The 27,063-nt window shown below is 37.9% G+C and overlaps 1 protein-coding gene across 1 annotated transcript in view; it reads left to right on the top strand.

Moving 5' to 3' along the window:
• The window catches only part of LOC124776418 (solute carrier organic anion transporter family member 4A1), a 552,725-nt gene extending 528,162 nt beyond the window's left edge, over window positions 1–24,563 (top strand). The window contains exons 9-11 of the mRNA XM_047251412.1: window positions 3,437–3,639; window positions 19,213–19,395; window positions 23,361–24,563. Coding sequence (XP_047107368.1) covers window positions 3,437–3,639; window positions 19,213–19,395; window positions 23,361–23,568 — 594 coding nt within the window. The 3' untranslated portion in view covers window positions 23,569–24,563. The remainder of the gene's footprint in view (window positions 1–3,436; window positions 3,640–19,212; window positions 19,396–23,360) is intronic.
• The last annotated feature ends 2,500 nt before the right edge of the window (window positions 24,564–27,063 follow it).

Below are 27,063 nucleotides of genomic sequence, written 5' to 3'. Positions count from 1 at the left end.
AGTACCGCCATTAGACTGTTGTTTATTTACAGCGTTACATTTACACTTACACAATCATGATTTTGGCTTCAAAGTGTCATTATCAAGTGTTTTAAGTGTTATAAATTGCTTGGGACAACAGTATGCCATCCCATGGAATACTGTCATCCCAAGCAATTTATAACACTTAAAACACTTGATAATGGTACTTTGAAGCCAAAATCATTATTGTGTAAATGTAAATGTAACACTGTAAATAAACAACAGTCTAATGGTGGTACTGACTTTAAAGAAATATATTATGTCTTTGGACCCACATTATCAAAAAATTATTAAGCTAGATATCTCATAGCATACCTTCCGTCAATCACATTAAAAAAAAAATAGCTTAGAAATTATGTTAATATATTTGATTTTAAAGAAAAGGTGTGTTAAATAAGCAGACAATTTGAGTTAGGTATGTTCCAAAATGTAGCAAATGCTATTCACGATAAGTGTATTTGCCATTTAGACTGATATCAGTAGCTTTTTATTTTTGATAGTGGTAGAAGCTCAGCAGTTTCATCAGAGTAAGAAAATTACTATGTTTAGTGTGTTAGATAGGCAGTTATTACCAGCTCTTGAAACAGATCAGCCATTATGAAGCGTATGTTAGAGGTTGCTTAATAGAGCAGTTATTCTTTGCCTTCTTAGGCTCTCTGCAGGGAAAAGAGATAATGTCTATTATTCTGTCTATATACACAATGTAAAATTTAAATTAAAAGTATTAATTTCTGTCACATAACACAGGATAAAGTGTAGTCTAAGATGCAACAGGTTGCTAATCAGTCCTCAGATAATTTTATTTACAAGATTGACTTGTAAAGTGTCAGATGGCTCTGAAACTACAAAAAAGACAAAGAACTGCACATAACATCAGTATAAATAATGTGTTTCAGGCAAATATAAATCATGTGGAATGGGCATTGCTATAGCATAATATTAGCATAAAATTTCCAGAAAACAAAAAATAGCCAGATATTGTATTAAGTTATTAAGAGATTATAAATAATTTCGCCCACCTTCATCAGGCACAGAGCAAAATTTCTTTATTTCTTTATCATATGGCAAAAACAGCAAATATTGAGAAATACATGCAGTTTACAATTATACATTTAAGGATTTAGGCACAGAATTAATATATTCAAATTATTAAAGTTAATAATTCAATAAAATTAAAAGGAGGACATTTGAACTATAAAATTAGGACTGTTAATTAAAACAGATACATTTAATCAGAGTTCAACATCTGCCAATGAAGCCAATTGATAGAAGAGGGAGCAGCATCAATAAAATCGCTGAATGGTCCTGCGCATTTTCTCGGAGGGCAATCTCTGACAATATGCTGAACGGTTTGTTCATGGGCTCCACAATCACAGGCTGTGGAGAGTCTAAACTGCATCTGTGCATCAGATGACTGCACCTGGTGTGACCGGTTCCTATCCTGTTCAATCGCGTCTACTCACTTGCCTTCAGATTACTTGCTGGTAGACTGGCAGATGGATCTTGAACACCTTAATGTTTTATTGTTGCTGCATTACACCTCCTGCACCACTCTTCTTTAATGTCAAAATTCTTGTTGTTTCTTCTATCATGCCTCAGTGGAGTGTGTGATATCACACAGCCAGGAAGAGGGTCATTGAAGACAAAATGACATTAAAATCACAATACTAAACATTGTATTTAAGTACTGTCTCAGTTTTAGAAACTGAGATACTATTTCACTGCCCAGTGGCTACAGATATGAGCAATACAACTAGACATACTATCAGCTCTGGAAAACAATTGGTACTACAGTAATTAGATAGGCTCTGAGTGTTGGCGGAATGGCTACTGGTTCTTTATTAAATTTCAAGCTTGTTTCTCAATGAAACAATTTCATCACATATCCTCTAAGTAGAGTATTTATCTATTACAATACAACAGTACAGAACCATACAAAATAGGTCTACAAAATCAGCAGTTTTTGTGTTAATAGATTTCCCATGTTTAAGTCACAGTGATCTCTGACATACCCAAAACTGCAAACAACTGAACAAGCAGGCTGAATATCACATAGTTATCATGGAAAAACAGGAATATTAAATTTTTGAATGATGAAATTTTATATTTTTAACTATGAAGTTAAGCAGTTTTGTCAGTTAGTGAAAAATTTTTTGTTGTTGTAATACTACAGACCATAGTGAATTTAGAAAGTCATTAAATCTGACACTCATACCACAAGAATTTGCATGCACTTTGCACACCTAACTACACTGTGGCTATAATATAGTGTAAAATGATAGCCGGCTGGATGGCCGAGCGGTTCTGGGCGCTACAGTCTGGAACTGCGCGACCGCTACGGTCGCAGGTTCGAATCCTGCCTCGGGCATGGGTGTGTGTGATGTCCTTACGTTAGTTGGGTTGAAGTAGTTCTAAGTTCTAGGGGACTGATGACCTCAGAAGTTAAGTCCCGTAGTGCTCAGAGCCATTTGAACCATTTTTTTTGTAAAATGATAAATATCCCACACTAAATGTGAATGACATTTGAGACTTCAGAGAAGTTAAACAACAAGGCAAAAATATATTTGTGTGCATAATGCCATCCAGTTTGTATTTGATAATTGGTCAGTTAGAAAATATAATTCAAGTAAGACTAAACATCAGCTAGTACTGAGGCTTACCTTGCATGTGAAGAAGGTATATGAAATAGACAGATGTTACATGAATGTCCCACATGTACACTCTGGCAAGTGGTTTCATATCAGGAGTAAAGATAATAACTCACCTTATAGCCGAGGTTTTGAGTGGTCAATAGGCACATAATAAAGACTGAAAATGTAGATAAGCTTTTGAACAATGTCCTTCAGAGCTGACTAATACAGAATTCACACATACACACAAGCATACACATGCAGGGCTCCATTATTCCTGCTGTGTTTATTGGAATTTTGTGATTTGTATTTTTTGAAATGCGAATGTTGTTTTTTAAATACCTATGTGTTGATACAGCTTGGTTTTGAAATTTCTTGTTATTTTTAATAGATTTTCGTTTCCTCATCTCTATTTATTTTATGCAAGGGCACTGATGACTTTGATATTTAGCATCCTAAAGTTCTAATGATCATCATCATCCATTGTTCTTACTATATTGTATCAGTGAGACTATGTTACCATATTCATATTGATTTGGTTTAGCATCAGTTTGTTGTGTTATGAATCCATATAGACTGTGATGACATAGTGGGTATCAAAAACGTTTAGCATTGACTCCTCCTACTTCTGTTTTTGGTAATGGGTCAAGGAGCTTTCTTATGTTCTTGTGCATATTCCACTTAATTAATGTAAAACATTGTGTAACATATAGGTGACTGCTAATGAAATTATCATAATTATTTTGGTCATGGCAAGCTTGTAAAGTCTTTCTGCTTTGTTTCAGGTTTATACGGACTGTGCTTGTATATCAGATGCAGGACGCAACCTTACAGATCTTTGGCCAGAAGCAGGGGATGGCTACTTTCAAGCAGAAAATCGCATGTGTGCCTCAGAATGCCCCTACCTTTGGCCATTTGTTGTCCTTGCATTCTGCACCATGTTCTTCACATTCCTCAGCACAATGCCTGCTCTTTCTGCAACACTAAGGTACAAATTACTCATTTTACTATTAATATTTATAGTAATATAGATATAGGGCAACAGCTATGCTGATAAGCAACTGAGTTACTCTTAGTTAGTCAGTTAATTTCATGTTCCATAGATCATTTGCACTATAAATTGTAATGATGTGGAATGAGTCATTATATTCATATCACAAATTTTTTGTAAATATGCCTATATGCTGATCATTTACAGATGATTTATTTTTTATTGTTATTTATTTATTCTTTAGAAAGATGTTGGTTAGTAATTCCTACCCACCACTTTTTACACATTGCAATAATAGAAATTCTGTCCTGGAATAGGAGTTGTCAAGGAGAAATCTTTTCAATTCATTTTCAACTTTTACTTTGCTGTGTGTCAGACATTTTATGTCACTGGGTAAGTGATAAAAAGTTTTGGTTGTGGCATTGACCATCCACATTTTTGAGCATTGAACACTTATCTGAGTAGTTGTAGGGGTTTCAAACTGTGCTTTTTCCAGTTTAAATTTTCATCATTATGGACACTTAAGAATTTGGAAGTTTCCACTGTATTTATTGTTTCCTCACCATGTGTTACAGGTGTAGTACCCCAACATTTTCATAACTCAACTTTTTAAATTGGAGGGTGAGACTATTTGCAGAAAACCAGTCAATCATACTTTTAAGAACATTCTTTACCATTTCTTCTGTTGCTTATATGTGCTTGGCTTAATTACAACACTAGTGTCATCTGCAAAAAGAGCTAATTCTGCTTGTTGCATATTAGATGGAAGGTCATTTACATATACAATGAAGGATAGTGGACCTAAAACTGAGTGTTGGGGAATTCCGTACATGATTTCTCCCCAGTCATAATAACGTTCCTGGGCTACATTGGTTGAATTACTAAGTACAATTTTTTGCATTTTTTTGTTAGATATGACATTATCCAATGGCTGACTGTACTGACAATGACATAAAATGTCAGTTTATCTATAAGAATATTGTGATTCACAAAGTTAAATGTCTTAGGCCACAGAAAATGCCAACCAGTTCTATTTTGTTATTTAGGGCTTGTAAAATTTAGTGATTGAACATGTAAATGACATTCTCAATAGAGCAGTACTTCTGAAATCCAAAATATGATTTACTGAGAATATTACTGTTGCTCTGGTAAGATATTACACAGTCCAGTCACTAAATTGACCTCTCCATATGTTCGACTTCAACATGCAACAATCAATTCACAGACTGCAGGTGGCAGCAGCACTAGCAGTGGAGGGTATATATAGCATGTTGGAGGAAGGGAGGGCAAGACGTGGAAAACAGAGCAGTCTTTGTCAAAATGTGGAAATGGAAGGATGTAGTTAATGCCCAAAAGAGCATAATCACTGGCTTTCGGACCAAGGATCAAAGCATTTCTGAAATGGCTAACTTTGTAAACTGTTTGCATGCTGCCATGGTTAAATATGCAGTGCATGGCAAAATGGCACTATGTGAAACTGAGTCGATGCATCTGTGGTGCACCATGGTCCATAGATGACAGGGTGAATGATGGCTATGGAGATGTTTGTCGCGGAATATATGTGCAGATGTTGAGGAACTGACTGCCAAGATGAAACAAGGAGCTACCAAAAGTGTCTCCTCAACAACCATTCAGTGAACGTTGCTGCATATGGGCCTCTGCAGGAAGCACCTGGTTCATGCTCCCACGCTGACTGTTGTTCGTTGTTGATGGAAGCTGGAATTTGCAAGTCAGTACTGCAACTGGATGTTCACTGAACTGTTCATTCGCTGAGTGGCAACAGGTGGCCTTTTCAGATGAATCACATTTTATGCTGCATCAGGGAGATGACCATAGGTGTGTATGGCTTGAAACATCTGAAAGTGAACACCCTACATGTGTTATGGTCTGGGTGATCTCATCATTCTTGAAGGCGAAAGAGATCAACACAAGTATGATCTACCCTTGGGGACCATGTCCACCCCCACACGCAATTTTTTTTTCCCTTGACATGGTGGCATCTACCAGCAGGACAACTTAGTACGTCACACAGCTTCCAGTGAACACATGTGGTTCGAGGAGCACCGGTATTTCACTGTACTCTCCTGGCCACCAAACTCTTGGGCTTTAAACCCAACTGAGAATCTGTGGGACCAACTCAATTTGGCTATTTGCAATATGGATTCTCAACCAAGAAACCTAGTGCAGCTGACTACTGTACTGGAGTCAGCAAGGCTCCACATTCCTGTCAGTACCTTCCAGAGCCTCACTGCCTCTCTTCCTGCCCACCTCACAGTGATCCACACTGCAAAAGTTGGTTATTCAGGCTTTTGACAAGTGGTCATGTTAAAGTGACTGGGCAGTGTATTTTAGAACACATGACCTTCTCAAAAATTTTGGAAAATTATATTAGTGATGAAATAGGTTAGGAGTTGTTATCCTCTCTCACATCACCTTCCTTATAAAGGTGTTTAACGCTGGTGTATTTCAATCGCTCTGGAAAAATGCCCTCTGTTGGTGATGGATTACATATTTCAGAAAAGATAGCACTTATCATATATTAACAAGTCTTTAGTACTCTGCCAGAAACACCATAAAATCCAGATCAGCTCTTATTTTTGAGAGAATGTGTATTTTTCTCGATTTGAGAAGGAGGATAGTTGCTTTTTCAGTATACTGTGATTTCTCTCTTGAATTGTTTATCCCTGCATTTTCTACTATATTTATGAAATGATTATTAAATATATCATACAGCAAGTGCTAAGTCTGTGAAAATCATGACAGTGTGCCGTGCCAAACTATTCTATTCACTGATGTGAGAGAAGACTTCTCCCCTTGATGCAACATTTAGTTCTAATCTATTTGCTTATCATTTTATAAAACTGCATGAAACTCACTAAACAAATCAATTATATTACATTTGTACTCTGCAAGTGACATACAGTGTATGGTAGAGGGCACTTCTGGTACCACTGTTTTTCCCCCCTTCATTTTTGCATTCACAAATGGCATATAGGAGGACAGTCATTGGTAAATCTCTGTGTGAGCTCTATTTTCTCTGATTTTCACATTATGGCCATTTCACATGACATACGTGAGAGGAAACATATTGCCTGAATCTTGTTTGAATGTATGGTCTCAAAATTTCAACAGTAAACCTCTTCATGATGTACAATATGTCTTCTGAAATGTCTGCCATTGGAGTTTGTTGAGTGAGAATCTCTGTAACACCACAGCACTTAATAAACCATCCCATGATGAAATGCTCCAGTCTTAATTGGATCTTCTATATCTCCTCTATTAATCTTACTTGGTAAAGGTCCCAGACTGATGAAGAATATTCAAATATCAGTCAAACAAATGACATTTTAAGCCACATCTTTTACAGGTGACTTACATTTGCTTATGATTTTTGCAATGAATCTCAGCCTGATGTCTGCTTTTCCTACAATTTGTTTCATGTGATCAGTCCACTTTAGGTCACTTTGGATTGTCACACTTTGGTATTTTATTGTAGTTACTGTTCCCAGTGATATGGCATCAATAGTATAATTAAATAACAGTTGACCTTTTGCCTATTTATGTGCATTATATTACATTTAATTACATTCAGGGCCAACTGCCAAGCCTCACAGAACCTCCAACATTACTCATTTGACCATGAATGTAAACAATAAACAGAATCTGTCCTAGAACACTCCCTTGAGGTATTCTAGTTTCGGCATTCCTGTGATGATTAAGACAATTTTGGGAGACCAAATTAAGTATTTTGGCCTCCTGTGTGTTATCATCTGTTTCAGTCAATCAGTGACTGATCAGATGATTTTGGTCTGCTTGGTGACCTTACATCAGTTTTCCTTTAGTCAGATTGTTAGACAAAATTTTACTTTCACATTCAATAAATGCTTCTTCCTCCTTATGCTCATATTGGCTTCGTTCACCTTTTTCTGGTCTACTCAGCCTTGAGTTCATTTAAATCAGAGTTGAAGCTCTCTTTGCTTTTTCTGGAACTTTCTAACATGGATATTGAACTGTGATCGGTCTTTTCCATTTCTCACAATCTTGCTGGGTACATACTTTTCTAAGGATTATTGTGCAATGCTTTTGAGTTTTATCCATATGTGCTCCTCATCTTCATTCACAAAGCTGAATACTTGATGTTGGTGTTCTGAAATTTGTATCCTGTCACTGCAGTTAAAAAAAATATTTTCCTATACTTTTTTCACATTCTTTTCAGTACACATAATTATTGATGTTGTCACAACCTAATCATACTAATTTATTCCTTAATGTTAACTGATTTGAAAAGTTCAGGTCTGCTAGTTACTAAGACATCTAAGAATTGGCCTCCCATTTTGGTTCTCTAACTATCTGCTAAAAGTAATTTTCACGTAAGATGTTTCCTACAGTAAATGTTGTTCATAAGGGTAAGGTAGTTGGTGAGGGGGAAAAAAACTGCAGAACTTGATTTATAATTGCAATGCAGAATATAAATTTTTGGAAATTTAGTTAAGAAGAGCACTATGCATTAAGATCCAGTTCTAATCGACTGGTAATGATTTAGGTTTTGTTCATTTCTTTTCTTTATCACATTAGCCTTACAAAATCAGAGTTACAGAGTTGATCTTGTAGAAAAAAGATAAAAATATATCAATGCATGGCAAATATACAAATGGTGAAAACTGAAGTAGAGGGGAATGAATGGTGTAGAACTGTGGTAAAGATCAGTGAGAGAGTGTGGTGTTGTACACATACTGCAACTGCACCTGTCTTTGTGGTTTAGACAACTGTAGGTTGAAGCGACTTATTTTAGGGATATCAAAGGAATTAAAAAACTTTCACTATCACCCACAGAAGGTTCTCAAGATGATATATTCTAATCTTCTCACAAGTCCTACTGTATCTTAAAGGTGCTATGGAATACAGAGGTTCAGTGTGCTGTTCCTAGTATTGACTGCATGTTGCAGTGGACAATATTTTATGTAGAATTGTGATGAGAATGAAAGGGTTTCTTGGTATTTGACATCTGTGTCTTTTGTACCCATTACTTTCACTTCTGCAAATGCATTCATAAGTTCAGTATTTAGAGATTTTTCTTCCTGTTTTATGTGACACAGATGAAGTAATATGAAGATGGTATCTGTTCTTTCGGAGATCCCAGGTTAGAGTCCCGGTCGGGGCACACATTTTCAACTATCCCCGTTGATGTATATCAACACCTGTTGACAGCTTAGGGTCTTCATTTAATTATCATTTCAGATGAAGTAAGTCCTCCAGTTATGAAAGTGGGATTTGAAGCAGCACCGACAGGCCAAGGAAAGTTGTACGGGTCAGGTGCTACCTGAGCTCTGCAGAATTGTTGAGAAAATTGAAAGGTGAACAGTTCAAAATTATCTGCTGCACTTACAACTAGGTTTCTTCCAATTGTTTTTGTAGAAAGAAAGACAACACACATTCATTAAAAAACACTATGCAACAAATGGCTCCATTTCCAGAATGATAAGCGTAATTTTCACATTTGGCAAAAATACTGAAATATAGCATTAAGAAATGAGAAACATGACTAGAATCTGAAGAACAATTTGGCTTAACAACAAGAGAAGTCATCTCTGCACCCTTCGCTTGCGGGGTGGAATCTGAGCTAACTACACTCCTGGAAATTAAAATAAGAACACCGTGAATTCATTGTCCCAGGAAGGGGAAACTTTATTGACACATTCCTGGGGTCAGATACATCACATGATCACACTGACAGAACCACAGGCACATAGACACAGGCAACAGAGCATGCACAATGTCGGCACTAGTACAGTGTATATCCACCTTTCGCAGCAATGCAGGCTGCTATTCTCCCATGGAGACGATCGTAGAGATGCTGTATGTAGTCCTGTGGAACGGCTTGCCATGCCATTTCCACCTGGCGCCTCAGTTGGACCAGCGCTCGTGCTGGACGTGCAGACCGCGTGAGACGACGCTTCATCCAGTCCCAAACATGCTCAATGGGGGACAGATCCGGAGATCTTGCTGGCCAGGGTAGTTGACTTACACCTTCTAGAGCACGTTGGGTGGCACGGGATACATGCGGACGTGCATTGTCCTGTTGGAACAGCAAGTTCCCTTGCCGGTCTAGGAATGGTAGAACGATGGGTTCGATGACGGTTTGGATGTACTGTGCACTATTCAGTGTCCCCTCGACGATCACCAGTGGTGTACGGCCAGTGTAGGATATCGCTCCCCACACCATGATGCCGGATGTTGGCCCTGTGTGCCTCGGTCGTATGCAGTCCTGATTGTGGCGCTCACCTGCACGGCGCCAAACACGCATACGACCATCATTGGCACCAAGGCAGAAGCGACTCTCATCGCTGAAGACGACACGTCTCCATTCGTCCCTCCATTCACGCCTGTCGCGACACCACTGGAGGCGGGCTGCACGATGTTGGGGCGTGAGCGGAAGACGGCCTAACGGTGTGCGGGACCATAGCCCAGCTTCATGGAGACGGTTGCGAATGGTCCTCGCCGATACCCCAGGAGCAACAGTGTCCCTAATTTGCTGGGAAGTGGCGGCGCAGTCCCCTACGGCACTGCGTAGGATCCTACGGTCTTGGTGTGCATCCGTGCGTCGCTGCGGTCCGGTCCCAGGTCGACGGGCACGTGCACCTTCCGCCGACCACTGGCGACAACATCGATGTACTGTGGAGATCTCACGCCCCACGTGTTGAGCAATTCGGCGGTACGTCCACCCGGCCTCCCGCATACCCACTATACGCCCTCGCTCAAAGTCCGTCAACTGCACATACGGTTCACGTCCACGCTGTCGCGGCATGCTACCAGTGTTAAAGACTGCGATGGAGCTCCGTATGCCACGGCAAACTGGCTGACACTGACGGCGGCGGTGCACAAATGCTGCGCAGCTAGCGCCATTCGACGGCCAACACCTCGGTTCCTGGTGTGTCCGCTGTGCCGTGCGTGTGATCATTGCTTGTACAGCCCTCTCGCAGTGTCCGGAGCAAGTATGGTGGGTCTGACACACCGGTGTCAATGTGTTCTTTTTTCCATTTCCAGGAGTGTATTTGTAGTGTTGTTCCCAGAACCGATCACGGTCCTCTGGTCTGGAGCCGAGTGGAAGGCTTAAACCAGAGGCTCAGACGATTCTGTGGAGATGTGGAGTGCAAATTTCTCGACCTTCGCTATTGGGTGGAGAAATGTAGGGTCCCCCTGAATAGGTCAGGTGTACACTACATGCAGGAAGTGGCTACAAGTGTAGCGGAGTCCGTGTGGAGTGCACATGTGGGGATTTTTAGGTTAGAGAATTCCTTCCCTAGGCCCTACAAGACACCTCCTGAGACGTGACAAGGTAGCAGTAGGCAAATCTCAACAGGGAATGACAATATTAATGTGGTAATGGCAAACTCCAGGAGCGTCTATAGAGAGGTCCCAGAACTGCTCTCATTAAAAAACGGTCACAATCCCCCCATAGTACTAGGCACGGAAAGTTGGCTGAAGCCTGATGTAAACAGTAATGAAATTCTAAACTTAGATTGGAATGTATACCACAGAGACAGGATGGACAGTGAAGGGGGAGGTGTGTTTATAGCGATAAAAAGTGCAATAATATCAAAGGAAATTGATGGATATCAAAAATGTGAAATAATTTGGGTGAAGGTCACGGTTAAAGCTGGCTCATACATGGTAATTTGATGTCTCTATAGGCCCCCTGGCTCAGCAGCTGTTGTGGCAGAACACCTGAAGGAAAATCTGGAAAATATTTCGAGTAGATTTCCTGACCATGTTATAGTTTTGAGTGGAGATTTTAATTTACCAGATATAGACTGGGAGACTCAAACGTTTGTAATGGGTGGCAGGGACAAAGAATCCAGTGAAATTGTTTTAAGTGCATTATCTGAAGACTACCTTGAGCAGTTAAACAGAGAAATGACTCTTAGTGATAACATTTTAGACCTTCTGGTGACAAACAGACCTGAACTATTTGAAACAGTTAGCACAAAACAGGGACTCAGTGATCATAAAGCGGTTACAGCATCGGTTATTTCAGCCGTAAATAGAAATATTAAAAAAGGTAGGAAGATTTTTCTGTTTAGCAAAAGTGACAAAAAGCAGATTTCAGAGTACTTGACAGCTCAACACAAAAGTTTTAACTCAAGTACAGATGGTGTTGAGGATCAGTGGACAAAGTTCAAATCATTGTACAATATGCATTTGATGAGTATGTGCCAAGCAAGTTTGTAAGAGATGGAAAAGAGCCACCATGGTACAACAATCGAGTTAGGAAACTGCTACGGAAGCAATGAGAATTTCACAGCAAACATAAACATAGCCAAAGCCTTGCAGACAAACAAAAATTACATGAAGCAAAATGTAGTGTGAAGAGGGCTATGTACTGACTTGGCAGAAAATCCTAAGAAATTTTGGTCTTATGTCAAAGCGGTAGGTGGATCAAAACAAAATGTCCAGACACTCTGTGACCAAAATGGTACTGAAACAGAGTATGACAGACTAAAGGCTAAAATACTAAATGTCTTTTTCCAAAGCTGTTTCGCAGAGGAAGACGGCACTGTAGTTCCTTCTCTAGATTGTCGCACAGATGACAAAATGATAGATATCAAAACAGATGACAGAGGGATAGAAAAACAATTAAAATCGCTCAAAAGAGCAAAGGCCACTGGACCTGATTGGATACCAGTTCGATTTTACACAGAGTACACGAAGGAACTTGCCCTCCTTCTTGCAGTGTTGTTCCAAAAGATTGGTAAAGGGCACAGGTCATCCCTGTTTTCAAGAAGGGACGTCGAACAGATGTGCAGAACTATAGACCTATATCTCTAACGTCGATCAATTGTAGAATTTTGGAACACTTATTATGTTCGAGTTTAATGACTTTTCTGGAGACCAGAAAGCTACTCTGTAGGAATCAGCATGGGTTTCGAAAAAGACAATCATTTGAAACCCGGCTCACGCTATTTGTCCTTGAGGCTCAGGGGGCCATAGACACGGGTTCCCAGGTAGATGCTGTGCTTCTTGAATTCTGCAAGGCATTTGATACAGTTCCCCACAGTCGTTTAATGAACAAAGTAAGAGCATATGGACTATCAGACCAATTGTGTCATTGGATTGAAGAGTTCCTAGATAACAGAACACAGCATGTCATTCTCAATGGAGAGAAGTCTTCCAAAGTAAGAGTGATTTCAGGTGTGCCACAGGGGAGGGTTGAAGAACCATTGCTATTCACAATATATATGGTGGATAACATCAGAAGTTCACTGAGGCTTTTTGCGGATGATGCTTAGTGTATCGAGAGGTTGTAACAATGGAAAATTGTACTGAAATGCAGGAGGATCTGCAACAAATTGACGCATGGTGCAGGGAATGACAATTGAATCTCAATGTAGTCAAGTGTAATGTACTGCGAATACACAGAAAGAAAGATCCTTTATCATTTAGCTACAATATAGCAGGTCAGCAACTGGAAGCAGTTAAATCCATAAATTATCTGGGAGTAGGCATTAGGGGTGATTTAAAATGGAATGACCATATAAAATTAATTGTTGGTAAAGCAGATGCCAGACGGAGATTCATTGGAAGAATCCTAAGGAATGCAGACTGAAAACAAAGGAAGTAGGTTACAGTACACTTGTTTGCCCACTGCTTGAATACTGCTCACCGTTGTGGGATCTGTAGCAGATAGGTTTGATAGAAGAGATAGAGAAGATCCAGCGGAGAGCAGTGCGCTTTGTTACAGGATCATTTAGTATTCGCGAAAGCGTTACGGAGATGATAGATAAACTCCAGTGGAAGACTGCAAGAGAGACACTCAGTAGCTTGGTATGGGCTTTTGTTGTAGTTTCGAGAACATACCTTCACTGAAGAGTCAAGCAGTATATTGCTCCCTCCTACTTATATCTCATGAAGAGACCATGAGGATAAAATCAGAGAGATTAGAGCCCACGCAGAGGCAGACCGACAATCTTTCTTTCCACGAACAATATGAGACCGGAATAGAAGGGAGAACCGATAGAGGTACTCAAGGTACCCTCCGCCACACACTGTCAGGTGGCTTGTGGAGTATGGATCTAGATGTAGATGTAAAGCAGGAAACAATGTTCAAGACATTCATTTGGAATTTGCTGTGTAGTCGTGAAAGATGGACAGTGTTGATGACACAGAAAACACTTACAAGCAATGGAAATGTGTTTTTTTTGGAAAAGTCTAAAAAGGATGATATGGAGAGAAAGAAAATCCAATGAAAATATTTTGGAAGAAACCTGGGGGGTATAGGAATCATTCATAAAAAGAGAACAAAACTTTTTGTGCATATACTTAGAAACAATCAGATTTTAACAAATATGTTGCACAGAAAAGTTTTGGTTAACAAAAACAAGGGGAGGCCAAGAAAGAAATAGTATTAAATATATTGGAAATAACAATAGTCAAAATTAAGAAAAAATGAAAAGGATGACACAAAAAAGAGAAGAGTGTTTGGAGTGTTGAGTTACAGACTTTGGAAATTAATAGGTTGACTAAATAGGTGAACATCAATCTTCTAGACTTAAAGTCCACTTTCAGGTGCAGGTTATAATTTTCAGTTTATAACCTCTCTCCATTTAAAAGGCATGAATGAAGTTTAAGTAGTGAATTCAAGAACTGATTATTTCTGGAAAACAAATAGCTGTACAAGTTGTTTCTTTTATTCATACTCTTGGACCACATTTTTCAGTGAATTAAAATGCAGTGAATGTTAATCGCTGGTTGATTAGCTGATTCAGGGAAGAGGACCACACGTTATCATTGCAGTTCTCCATCACACACGTCAGATATAAACCAAATCTTGAAATTTGCTTACGGCTAAAAGATTTAATAATTTTACATTATCTTTAGGTAAAAATTACTACTATAGCATAACAAAATATGGAACTTTTGTGGCATATGTAGCTGATGATGTTCACTGTACTTATTTGTAGCTGATAATGTTCACTGTACTTCACTGAGGTGACAACAAATTTTCGTCTTTGTGTATGTTGTATAATAGCTCCCAATTGAAAATTCACTTAAGGGCAATGCAAAATCTTTGGTTCATTTTATTTTAGAAGTTTTACACACATACAAAGATAAATTAGAAATAAAGTAATTTAAAAAAGGCAGTTTCTGTGTTTTTTTTCTGTAATATTTTATGCATAAGAGTGACGATGCTGTGACAGTGAGACACAAACATATACGTGGACAAATCTGGTATTTTCAGAATCAATCAAGGTTTTTCTATAGCTGAAAACAAGTGTGACAGATATTAAGAAATGGGTAGTGAGGGTGTTAACAGAAAAGAAACTATGTAATCTATTGAGAAATTTTACAAAATGTCCCAAAAATAGTTGAAGAAACATTTGTTCCTAAAAAACATTCATTCTTGAAAAACCATTAGTTCTGAAAGCATGAAATTCATCTTGCTGAATGTTGATTTGTCCTTTTTTTTGGGAGAGTGTTTATCAGTCAATTTTAATTCTACACTTTAAGTTCTGATTGCAAACCTCATAGCCCAGGAAACTGAGTTGGCTTGAAGTGACTGTCAAGAATGAATAATAATAATGTTTGATGAAGTTGACTGTGTGTAATAAGGTTACAAAAATGTAGGATCTGTTGCCTCTCTAACTTTTAGCCACTTAAAATTATTCTTTTTCTGGAGAATGGGAAAAGAAAGAAGCAGATGTATGTCTCTCTGAAGGAAGGAAAAATGAAGCTACAGCACATAATAGTTGAGGATCAAAATCCATTGTGATAATAATAATGTGGTGGTAATTAGTAGGTAAAAGATGAAAACTATATTCAAGTACTATATGAAAGGTACAGACAGGAATAAAAAGTTAATAAATGCAAGAAAAAACTGGGAATGAAGAAGGAAAGCTTAGAAGACAAAGAAGACAAAAAGGGAAGAAATAACTGTAAGATCAGGTGAAAGTGTATCAAAGAATAATTCAGTTGAAAATAGTAATAAATTATGAGACAAAATTGTTGTTGTTGTTGTGGTCTTCAGTCCTGAGACTGGTTTGATGCAGCTCTCCATGCAACTCTATCCTGTGCAAGCTTCTTCATCTCCCAGTACTTACTGCAACCTACATCCTTCTGAATCTGCTTAGTGTATTCATCTCTTGGTCTCCCTCTTTGATTTTTACCCTCCACACTGCCCTCCAATGCTAAATTTGTGATCCCTTGATGCCTCAAAACATGTCCTACCAACCAGTCCCTTCTTTTTGTCAAGTTGTGCCACAAACTCCTCCCCAATTCTGTTCAATACCTCCTCATTAGTTATGTGATCTACCCATCTAATCTTCAGCATTCTTCTGTAGCACCACATTTCGAAAGCTTCTATTCTCTTCTTGTCCAAACTATTTATCGTCCATGTTTCACTTCCATACATGGCTACACTCCATACAAATACTTTCAGAAACGACTTCCTGACACTTAAATCTATACTCAATGTTAACAAATTTCTCTTCTTCAGAAATGCTTTCCTTGCCATTGCCAGTCTACATTTTATGTCCTCTCTACTTCAACCATCATCAGTTATTTTACTCCCTAAATAGCAAAACTCCTTTACTACTTTAAGTGTCTCATTTCCTAATCTAATTCCCTCAGCATCACCCGATTTAATTTGACGACATTCCATTATCCTCGTTTTGCTTTTGTTGATGTTCATCTTATATCCTCCTTTCAAGACATTGTCCATTCCGTTCAACTGCTCTTCCAAGTGCTTTGCTGTCTCTGAGAGAATTACAGTGTCATCGGCGAACCTCAAAGTTTTTATTTCTTCTCCATGAATTTTAATATCTACTCCGAATTTTTCTTTTGTTTCCTTTACTGCTTGCTCAATATACAGATTGAATAACATCGGGGATAGGCTACAACCCTGTCTCACTCCCTTCCAAATCATTGCTTCCCTTTCATGTCCCTTGACTCTTATAACTGCCATCTGGTTTCTGTACAAATTGTAAATAGCCTTTCGCTCCCTGTATTTTACCCCTGCCACCATCAGAATTTGAAGGAGAGTATTCCAGTTAACATTGTCAAATGCTTTCTCTAAGTCTACAAATGCTAGAAACGTAGGTTTGCCTTTTCTTAATCTTTCTTCTAATATTATTGCTGTCCAGGCAATATGTGTAGTATCACTCACAGATACATATAAAAGAAAAACAACACACTATCCAGCTTTCAGAACTAATGGTTGCTTCTGTACGTAGCAGAGAGGTATGGGGTGGGGAAGGTCAAAAAGGAAGGGCAGGTCACGCAGACTCCAGGATGAGGGGTACCCGGTTTTGAAGAGTTGAAGATGCCCATGTGATGTGAGTGATGAAATAAGTTGCTGGAACATTGTTATTATTTTGAACAGCACTTAGCAACAGAATTTTGGTTGTTCCTGGTGCAGACATTTTATCACTCTTTGTTTATGCTTCCTTAGAGTGAAATACTAAAATATAGCTTCACAGAAAATAATTAATCAATTTCAATGGGTATAAGAAACATCAAATATTTAGAGACTTCAGAGAATAGGTACCCATGTTGTCCTTTCCTGAGACCACTGTGCAGCAAGAGTGACACATTGTCAGAAAAGAGTACATGATCCAGGTTTTCTGCAGACACATCTCTGCTGTGATATGGATAACCATTGCATCATAGTGTGCAAGTCTAAGGATGTGGCAGCTGGAAACATACTCCAAAGATGAAGCATGCAGACAGTAGAATTCTTGTGGGAAAATGTCAAGTTTTACACAGATTCATTGTGAAATTCTGGGAGTATATGGACCAAATGCAATGTCAGGTCCAGTCATAGCGAAATAGGTCCAACAATTTGACCAACACTGCACAGATATGGGTGATGCTGATTGGGAAAGGAAAGCCATTGACATCAACCAGAGATGAAAATGTCCTGGCAGTGTTTCCAGCAGGCTGGAAGAACATCTGCAGGAAAAAGGATTTTACAATGATAAGGACACACAGCAGTTCTCAATTGACTCCATTGTTGAGAAGTATATTTCTTTCATTGAGGAACTGAATGATTGGTAGAATGTTCAAATCATTGTTTACCAACACTTGGTGACTATGTTAAAAAGTAGTGTCATGTATCAATGTCACTTTGAACTGTAGTGCAGCATTCAGTAAAAGTTACATCACCTGCCTTAATCACTCTGTGTACACCAAAACATGCTACCAATATGTTCCAAAAAGCTGCATTCGAAAATCCAATTTTTCAGAGGGCCACATCGCAGGTTTTACTGATTGTGGAGATAAGGGGTCAATTGTTTTGGACAGCCTGTGATGTGGTGACCATTTGTATACCTATCGGAAGAATGATCATTCTGTAGTTATCCTGCAACACAAAGTCAAAATTTGAACATTACATATTTCCTCCAGATCAGCAAATCGGTTGGTTTGTTTGCGTTAGGCATGTAAGGTGGACTTAAGCAGCTTATAAAAGCACCATTTGTTCATGGGCAGTCCTGAGAGAACCTGAAGAAAATATGATTGTTGGGTACAAAAAGTACTAGTTGTGGAGATGGCCATTTCTATAGTTTCTATCCATGGAGGATTGTCAAAAGTTTTACCATATGTTCTTAAGATGATATTCTTGGGAAACTTCAAAACTTTTTTGATATCATTATCCATTACCTTGATTCAGAGATTCAAAATTACCTTGCCTAAACAGGAGAAAACTGCAGAAATTGGTTTTTAGCTTTTTGTTCCATGAGCTGCAATTAACAAAATAATTAACCATGGCAAATGGCTCAAATTTTAACTATACATTCTTTATTCATTTGTACTTATGCATGTAAAATATGCACATAATCCCCAGTCTGAGGCATAAATACATTTTTAACTGGTGTAGTGGAACATGGAAAGGGTTCTAGAGTCATTGCAGGGTTTTTGAGGTAACCAAAACATGTTTTTTCACCAGTACAACCTTATGACACACTGTCTCTGTATAATGGGCACTTCATGCCTATATGCCTATACTACCGTGCCCAAAGCGGTACTAGAATTTTTGAGCTGCCAAGATATGGTGGAGATGGGAAAGAAAGGCCAAGGGAGACAGTGTAATTGAGTGAGGAGACAGTGGCTGTGGGATATACTGTAAATCAATGGCAGAAAGAGGATACAGTGTGGGAGAGAGAGAGAGACAGAGAGAGAGAGAGAGAGAGACTTAAATAGACAATTGCAGTGAGAGGCAGCTGTTGTTTATGTAGGCTTCATTACAAAGAGAGACCGGGTAAAAGGATTTAGAGTGTTATGTGTTAAAAGAGCATGCATATGTTCACATGCCAAAATTTTTGTTGATGACTGAGGCAGCTGGTTCCTCCCTTTTCTGTCAGAGTCTTTTAAAAAGGAATGTACACCTTTTTTGTGCTCTGACAGGAGCAACTTCCCACTGGTAATGTGTAACTTACTTTTTGAAGTCCCCTCATACATATTTAAAAATTCGAAAAAGATGCTGTTAGATAATAAGGAGAAACAATGGCTGAAATTATTTTAGTTAATATAAGTTAGAACAAAATTACCCATCTGATGACTCATGTTCTCTCTCTTTAGGTGTGTGCAGGATGATCAGCGTTCTTTTGCCCTCGGAATCCAGTGGATAAAGGTACGGCTTATCGGTACCATTCCTGCACCAATGGTATTTGGTGCCTTAATTGATGAAACTTGCCTCCAGTGGTTTGAGAGTTGTCATGAAAGAGGTGCTTGTCAGGTTTATGACAATACTTACATGGGAAGGTAAGTACTGGTTGCATTTGCATTATTGTAATATAGTCATAAAATTAAAAAAGATGTGCTGACAAGTTTTAAAGGCAAGGGGAAAAGCATGATGGTAGTATGTTGTGGCAGAAATAATGGATGTCCCATCACATTAAAGATGAAATGTCAAGTGTTGACTAGAACTGCAAAATGTGACTATTTATTCTTAAGTCTGTAAATTAACAACATTATCCAAGGTGAGGGAGAGCAAGTCTCACATGCAGTCATGATGTATGCACATTATGTGCATGTTGCTGCAAAATGTTATACGATTTGGGGGTCAAGGGAAGATGGAGAACTGTGAGAGAACTTGACAATGGGGAAAGATAGGATAGCACAGAGTATCAGAGGGCTGTAGGTGGAATAAGACCATGTAATGGAGTTAGAAGACCGGTATTTCCAGCAAGAAGACAGTAAGAGGGATGGGAAATAGACAACAATCCCAAATACAGGGGAATGGAGAAGGATGTCTGCTGTTGGAGTGCTGGTTAAACTGGAGAGAATAAATTGAGTTGTAGGAAACAGAATGACAAATGTGTCAGGTAGGGAGGGGGTGGGGGTAACAAGACAATGGGTCTTCAGAAGGAGATTACAAAGGACTAGAAGAGAGGTTCAGTGGAGTAAGAGGAGAGGGTGTGTGGGTATCAGAAGAAGAAGAAGGAGAAGAAGAAGAAGAAGATGATGATGATGAAAACATAATGAAATAGGATAAATTGAGAGAAGATAAAAGAGAGACCCTGGTAGGAAAACATTAAAAAATGGTAATAACAGAAGCATAATAGGTGCAGGTGGGAATTTCAAGAGGTGTAGAAATAAAATAATGTTAATGCAGACTCAAGACTTATGTGTCACAGGAAGGAATAGGATGAACTGAAGAAAAAATTCTAAATACACTTTATCAAATTTTTAAGTGATACAGAATAGTACTGTTCCAGACACAGTAGGTCAATTCAGTAGACTTCACTCACTTTCATTTTCCAACTAAGAGTGTAAGTATCAAAATTTAAGAATTTGACAGTGTTATTATTTGTACTTGTTCCATCTTGAAGAGCTGTGCTGATGTATCATTGATGAATAGAAACACAATGTTGCTATAATTTCATTTCTGTGCAAAAATGAAGAGAAAAACCCTATGATTAGATAATAGGCATGTTGTTTACATCTTAGTAAATAGTGCTACCCCACCATCGTAGTATTGTACTTGGTCTCCCAAGGTAATTATCAGAAATATACGGTAACTTTACAGTAAACAAGTAGAGCAGTGACTAAGGAAAATGCATGTCACTGTGAATGATCATGAAAGAAGTGCATACACTAACAAATGTTTCAGTGTGACCTCATGAAACGTCATGGTAAAAACTTGTGATAATCCAACTGAAGCGCCCTCATTCCTAGGTGCAATAATATTGTGATAGATTATTACGAATGGAGAACTGATAGAGTAGCTTCTTCCCTTGGGAGGTATGAGAAGGGATGAAAGGGATAGGAATGTGGAACTGGGGGAGTGAAATGGTGGGGCAAAGAAGGAACTGGGTGGAAAATAACATGAGAGGAAAGGCTGGGAGCAAAAGAGTGCCAGTAAATTGTTGGAACAGAGAGAATGGTGGAGGGACAGTTATCATTGTGCATTTCATGAGAGCTTTAGTTAGTGAAGGAACTAAATATTGTGGTACTGTAGCATTTACTGAAGTCAATAGTTTCATGTGGTGTGGCCTCTTCGAAAACTGGGTGGTCAAGTTTGCAGTGATTCGCAGTTTGGCAGAAGTCATTTGTGGCAGTAGGCAGGTGGCTAGTTGTTATAAGTATACAATGCTGGCAGAATGTAGCGAATTCCTACCTCCTAGAATGATGTATGCTCTGGTGGATGTGTGTATGGGACAGATCTTAAACCTGGATCACCCAAAGGGAAATGACCCTAGTGAGCAAAATTGGTAAGAGGGCAATGTAATGATAGAATTTCTTACCTGTTACATGTGTCTGTGTGACACTTTTGCATCATCTGCAACTGCAAGTGAGTGGTTGTCTTTACTCATTTTTGTTTATTATTTGTATTCTGACCTTCATTACATTTTGTATACAAAGAGAATTCTACTGCCACAAGATCAGTGACTACAACAGTGACAGTGACTACAACAGTGACTGCAACACCACAATTGTCACTTCTCATATCTCCCAAATTTTTTCCCATGCATCTAAAGAAGAAATCTTATCAAGATCCATCTGGATATTTGTGCAGCTTTATTCAGACAGTACTTCATAAGAGGTAACTGCATCATCTGCAAAACTAAGAGGTTACTATTAATATTGTCTGCAAGATTGTTGATATACATTTAAAGGAAGAGTCCCAAAACACTTCCTGGGGCTCCAAGAAATTATTTCTGTATCTGTTGATGATTCTCCATCCAAGATAACATAATATGTCCCCCTACAAAGAAATCCTAAATCCAAATTTTGCTTGGTACCTTATAAAATTATTCTTGATAACAGATGTATGTGAGGTACTGAGTAAAATGCTTTTCAGAAATCAAGAAATACTGCATCTACCTGAGAATCTGACTTTCAGAATGTCATGTGAGAAAAATGTGCTTTGGGTTTTACATGACTGATGGTTTCTGAATAATTTTTTTTCATGACGTCTTGTTACATTTGAGCTCAGAATATATTCTAAGATTCTACACCAAATGAATTTCAAGGATACTGGAGGCAGTTTTGTGGATCACTTCTGCTACCCTTCTTGTAGATGGGTTTGACCTGTGCTTTCTTCAGTCGCTGGTCATAGTTTTCTGTTCAAGGGATCTATGGTATATTGTGGTTAAAATAGGAGCTAATTCAGCTGCAAATTCTGTACAGAATGTGACAGACATTCCATCAAATCTTGGAGCTTTGTCTATGATATGACGTCTTTGCACACTGTGTGGTTTCTTAGTGGATACAGGAGTGAGGAACAGGTGCTGTTCATGAACAGAGAATTCAGATGTTAATTAATTCTACATCTAATGTCAAATAGTAAAAATAATACATAACTTTGTTGCTGCAGTTCGAGTGTCAGCTGCTAACAGTAGATTTGAATTTAAAAATATGTATAGATACAAAAGATTTATAAATTTGTCACCATTCAATGCAATGTCTATTTAGAATATGTCGAGCCCTGGCCACCATGAAAGACTAATGTTATTCACAAGGAAACTACATTGAGAACTGATAAGAATTTTGAAAAATGAGGAACAGTTACAGTACCATCATCTGGCAAAAAAATGAAAATAAAATCACTTAACCATCTGAGGTAATCCTCACCCCAATGTTAATGTTGTTGTGGAACCAAAGATTCCTTGTCAAAAATGTAAAAGGGACAAAAATTCTACAACAGCTAATATTTGCTATTACAGTTTTCCTGTTTTTACTCCTGGTCATGCATGATGAGAGAATGGTTTTTAAGAAATTTTTGTTCCTTTACTTTGTTGACATGGAATCTTTGGTTCCATGACAACATTGGAGTTAGTATGACCTCAGATGATTAAGTGATGTTATTTTTTGTACCAGATAATGGAACTGCAAATGTTCCAAAATTGGTTATGTACTCAATAAAAGATTGTGCATTAAGCACCTGTTCTGCGATGTTCTTCGTTTTTCGAAATGGATTTGTGCAGATGCAGCTGCCCCTTAAGAAGAACTCTTTGTGATCAGAATTGATTCAGCCATTGGTAAATAAAAAAAAATTGTGAAGTCAAAATTTTAGGTTCATGTAATGGTTATGTAAATGAAATAAGTGCTTGTACGTAACTTTTTGAGTTTTTATCATCAGTGTTAATTTAGTATAACTGTACAGTAATTACTGGGAATGGTTGTAATTTATAATGTTTTCGCTAGACGGAACTGCAAACTTGTTTTTTCAGTAAACATAAAAGTTAAGTTAATAAAACTATTACATTGTTTTCCTTTTACAGATACATGCTTGCACTGGCTTTCATAGGAAAGGCAGCATCCCTACTGTTTTTCTTCTTGGCATGGTGGTTTTATGTTCCTCCCTCTGGCCTAAATCAGGCTTTGCAAGCTGCAACTCCAACATCTCCAGACACAATGCAAGATGGACCAGGAGTTATACATACTATCAGTATGAATGGGCACACAAATCATGCTCGAGACATTGACTGATATTAAAGAAAACCATTGATTCTAGGACTGAATAACAGATGGCCAGTGTTGGTCAGTATTTTGCTGCTGGATCTTTGAGTACTTCTCATAGTCCATGCTAAGGTGCAATGTTCTCTGTAAAAGTCATATGTCAATGACTAAACAGGCAGCTTCCTACTTATTTTTTGAATGAACCCGTCCACATTGTTGTCAACAGTGAAGACTAAAAGCAGTATTTTATTTATTATTGTCAAACCCCATGTAAAATATATTTGATAGAATTTATGTGAATAATGTGGTAGACTGGTCTCAGGTACATTCCATAAAAAATAGATTTCTTGCATATATGTTTGCTGATTATTTGCACTGAGTGTAAAGGATGTGTATTAACTTTTTGTACTTGTCAGTGTTTTGGTATTCTTTGTTAAAGCATAAGTGTCATAGCAAAGAAATGTGTTCACTATACCAAATGATAAAGGTGAAGGTGAAAGATTTTGTCGTTATGGAAATAGCTGGCTCGAATGATCTACTTAAAAAGTTACCAGTTGTCATCATGTGCAAAATATGTGCAGATAAACAAAATTACACCAAAGTGATTATTTCAAATGTTATTGCATATGTACAACAGAACATATTGTACAGTGAGAATGAAAACTGATATTTTGTAAACTGGTACATACCTTGAATGTGGTTGTCAGCTGATCAATTAGCTATAATAATTTATTATTTCTTAAAATTGTAACTTGAAATTTTAAATAGAATCATTACAAATTAGTGGTTATAAAATGAGAAAATTACTATTACTGTGCAATAACTTGCCAGACTTTGCTGTTTTTCTAAGCAAAGAATATTAGTATGCTACTGAGAATAAGAACAGCCATGAAATACTTCCATGTCTGATGTTCTAATAAGATATTACCTCAGAAAGTGACTAACTGACGTATATTACAAATGAAATTTATTAATTTTCTGTACTGCAGCAATTGATTTTCATGTACAAATAGTATTGAAGCACACAGAGCTGATAAATAAATGTGTTTTATAATGAAAATGAAACAGTAGTTTGTTCCTCTCCACCCTGATGTGTCGAACATGAATTAAGTCTAGGCATTTGTGTTTTGAGTATCTGATGCCAGTTTCATACCCCAATATTACTTGTTAATACAAACTGAAAAGGAATCATGTTGTGGTGTGGATATACTTTCTACAGTGCCTGTTAAGTCTCATGTTAAAATGTATTGACACACTTTGCTTTTCTGTAGAAAGAGACAGAAAAGTAAAATTTGGTAAGGTTGTTATTTTATTGAGTATGTATTCCTATTTTAAAAGTGTTGCAGCTGATTTTGTTAAGTACTTCAGTTTCATAGCTTAGCAAGGTGATGCAGTGGTTTAGCCACTGGACTTATATTCTGGAGTAATACACAAATTAATATCCATCTATTCTGCTTGTAGTTCTATGTGGTTTCATAATTACTTTGGGTTGGTTTCTGGGAGATTCCCGTAATAGGGTTGCAGCTGATTCCTTGCTCTTGTTTGTACAATTGGAGCTACATAATTGTGATGTGATTGGGACAGTAACCCTAATCGTCCTCTCTTCTGTTTCGTGGTGGTCAAAGTTGTGAAAGCTTTGTGACATCAGTGAGGTGTTTCCTTAATGTTATATCTCATGGTGGTAATTACACAGCTTTAATAACAAATGTTAATTAAAGAAAAAGCAAATAAATTCAAATGAAACACCATGGTATTGTAATCCTAGTGGATACTGGTGAGCTGTCTGACCATTTTTTATGCTTTTCCAGCTATTAATGACAGCTGCTTCTTCAAGTAGCTTTGAAGTTGCTATCATGAGATGGAGTAGGTTCTATTTCATTCTCACTATCAGGAAAATGTTCCTAGCAGTATTGCAGGTAAAATATGGATCCTTTGTTTACCAGTGAGGCATGCTGATCATCCAGCCACTATAGGGAACTTTTTTTTCAGAAAGGAAGTCTTAAATACACTGTTAGAGGACATTAATATGAGGTATGTCCACCCTTCACCTTGTTGATAGATTGAACTCTGCTGGGGACACTTTCAGTGAGGTATCTGAAAGTCAGTCAGAGAATGGCAGCCTATTCTTCCTCAAGAGCTAAAACTAGACAAGGTAGTCATATTTGACACTGGTGTCTTGAAGAAAGTAATTCTAAAATATTTCTGTTTGTTGATGACACTAGCTTGGTAGTAAAGTATGTTGTGTGCAACACTGGCTCTATTTCAGATAGTGCAGCTCAAAACTGTAGTTCATGGGTTGCAGAAAATAAAATAATGCTAAATCACAGTAAGACTTAGTTTTAACAGTTTCTAACACACAATTCAACAAAACCAGGTTTTTTAACTTCACAGAGTGGGCATATGATCAGTGAAACTGAACAGTTCAAATTTCTAGGTGTTCAGATAAACAGTAAACTGTCATGGAAAGCCCACATTCAGGATCTTGTTCCAAGGCTTAATGCTGCCATTTTTGCTATTTGAAGGGTATCTGAAGTAAGTGATCACTCGACAGAAAAATTAGTCTACTTTGATTATTTTGATTTGCTTGTATCATATGGTATTATATTTTGGGGTAACTCTGCCCATTCTCAAAAGATATTTCTGGCTCAGAAACGGGCAGTTTGGGCAATAAGTGGTGTAAGTTTTCAAACCTTTTGTTGACCTCTGTTCACTAGTTGGGGTATTCTGACATTGGCCTCTCAATATATATATTCTTTAACATCAGCTTATTCCCAAGAATTAGCAGCTTTCACTCAATTAATGTCAAGCAGAAATCCAATATGCATTTGGATCACACTTCTGTAACTCTTGTGCAGAAAGGTATACATCCATTTTCAATAAGCTACCACAAGTATTCAAAAATCTTAGCAGTAATCCAATCACTTTCATATTGAAACTGAAGTTTCCTCATGGGTCACTCCTATTCTGTCAAGGAGTTCCTTAGAAAATCAAGCTGATTCTCATGTTATATTGTTGACTGTGTTTACTTAAACTTATGGCTTGACTTTTTTTGGGTTCATAAATATTTTATTTTATCTGTTATCACTTTATGTTATAATTTCATGTACTGGCACGTTCCATAAGCTTGAAGATTGCTCCTAAATTTGGTGGTATGGAACTAGGTGTGTAAATAAATAAATACCCCAAAGCTGTTCCATTGGTTTCAGGTCAGGACACTGGGTAGGCCAGTCCTAGAGAGGAATGTTATTGTCCACAAACCATTTTTTCACAGTTGGTGCTTTATGACAGGATGCATTGTCATGCTAATGGAAACATTTATCGTCTCCAAACTATTCCTCTACTGTACACACTACACAATATCCTTCCACATTTAGTGTTTACTTAAGTGGAATACAAGGACCGTATGCCTAACCATGAAAAACATCCCCATTCTGTAACACTGCCTCCTCTGAACTTCACTGTTGGTGCTCCACATAATGGCAGCTAATGTTTCCATCATATTTTCACAGGATACAATGTGGTTTA

Source organism: Schistocerca piceifrons, chromosome 2 (assembly GCF_021461385.2).
Source record: "Schistocerca piceifrons isolate TAMUIC-IGC-003096 chromosome 2, iqSchPice1.1, whole genome shotgun sequence".
Taxonomy (NCBI): Eukaryota; Metazoa; Arthropoda; class Insecta; order Orthoptera; family Acrididae; genus Schistocerca; species Schistocerca piceifrons.
Note: the sequence above shows the minus strand (reverse complement) of the source record. Positions and strands in the feature narration are given on the sequence as shown.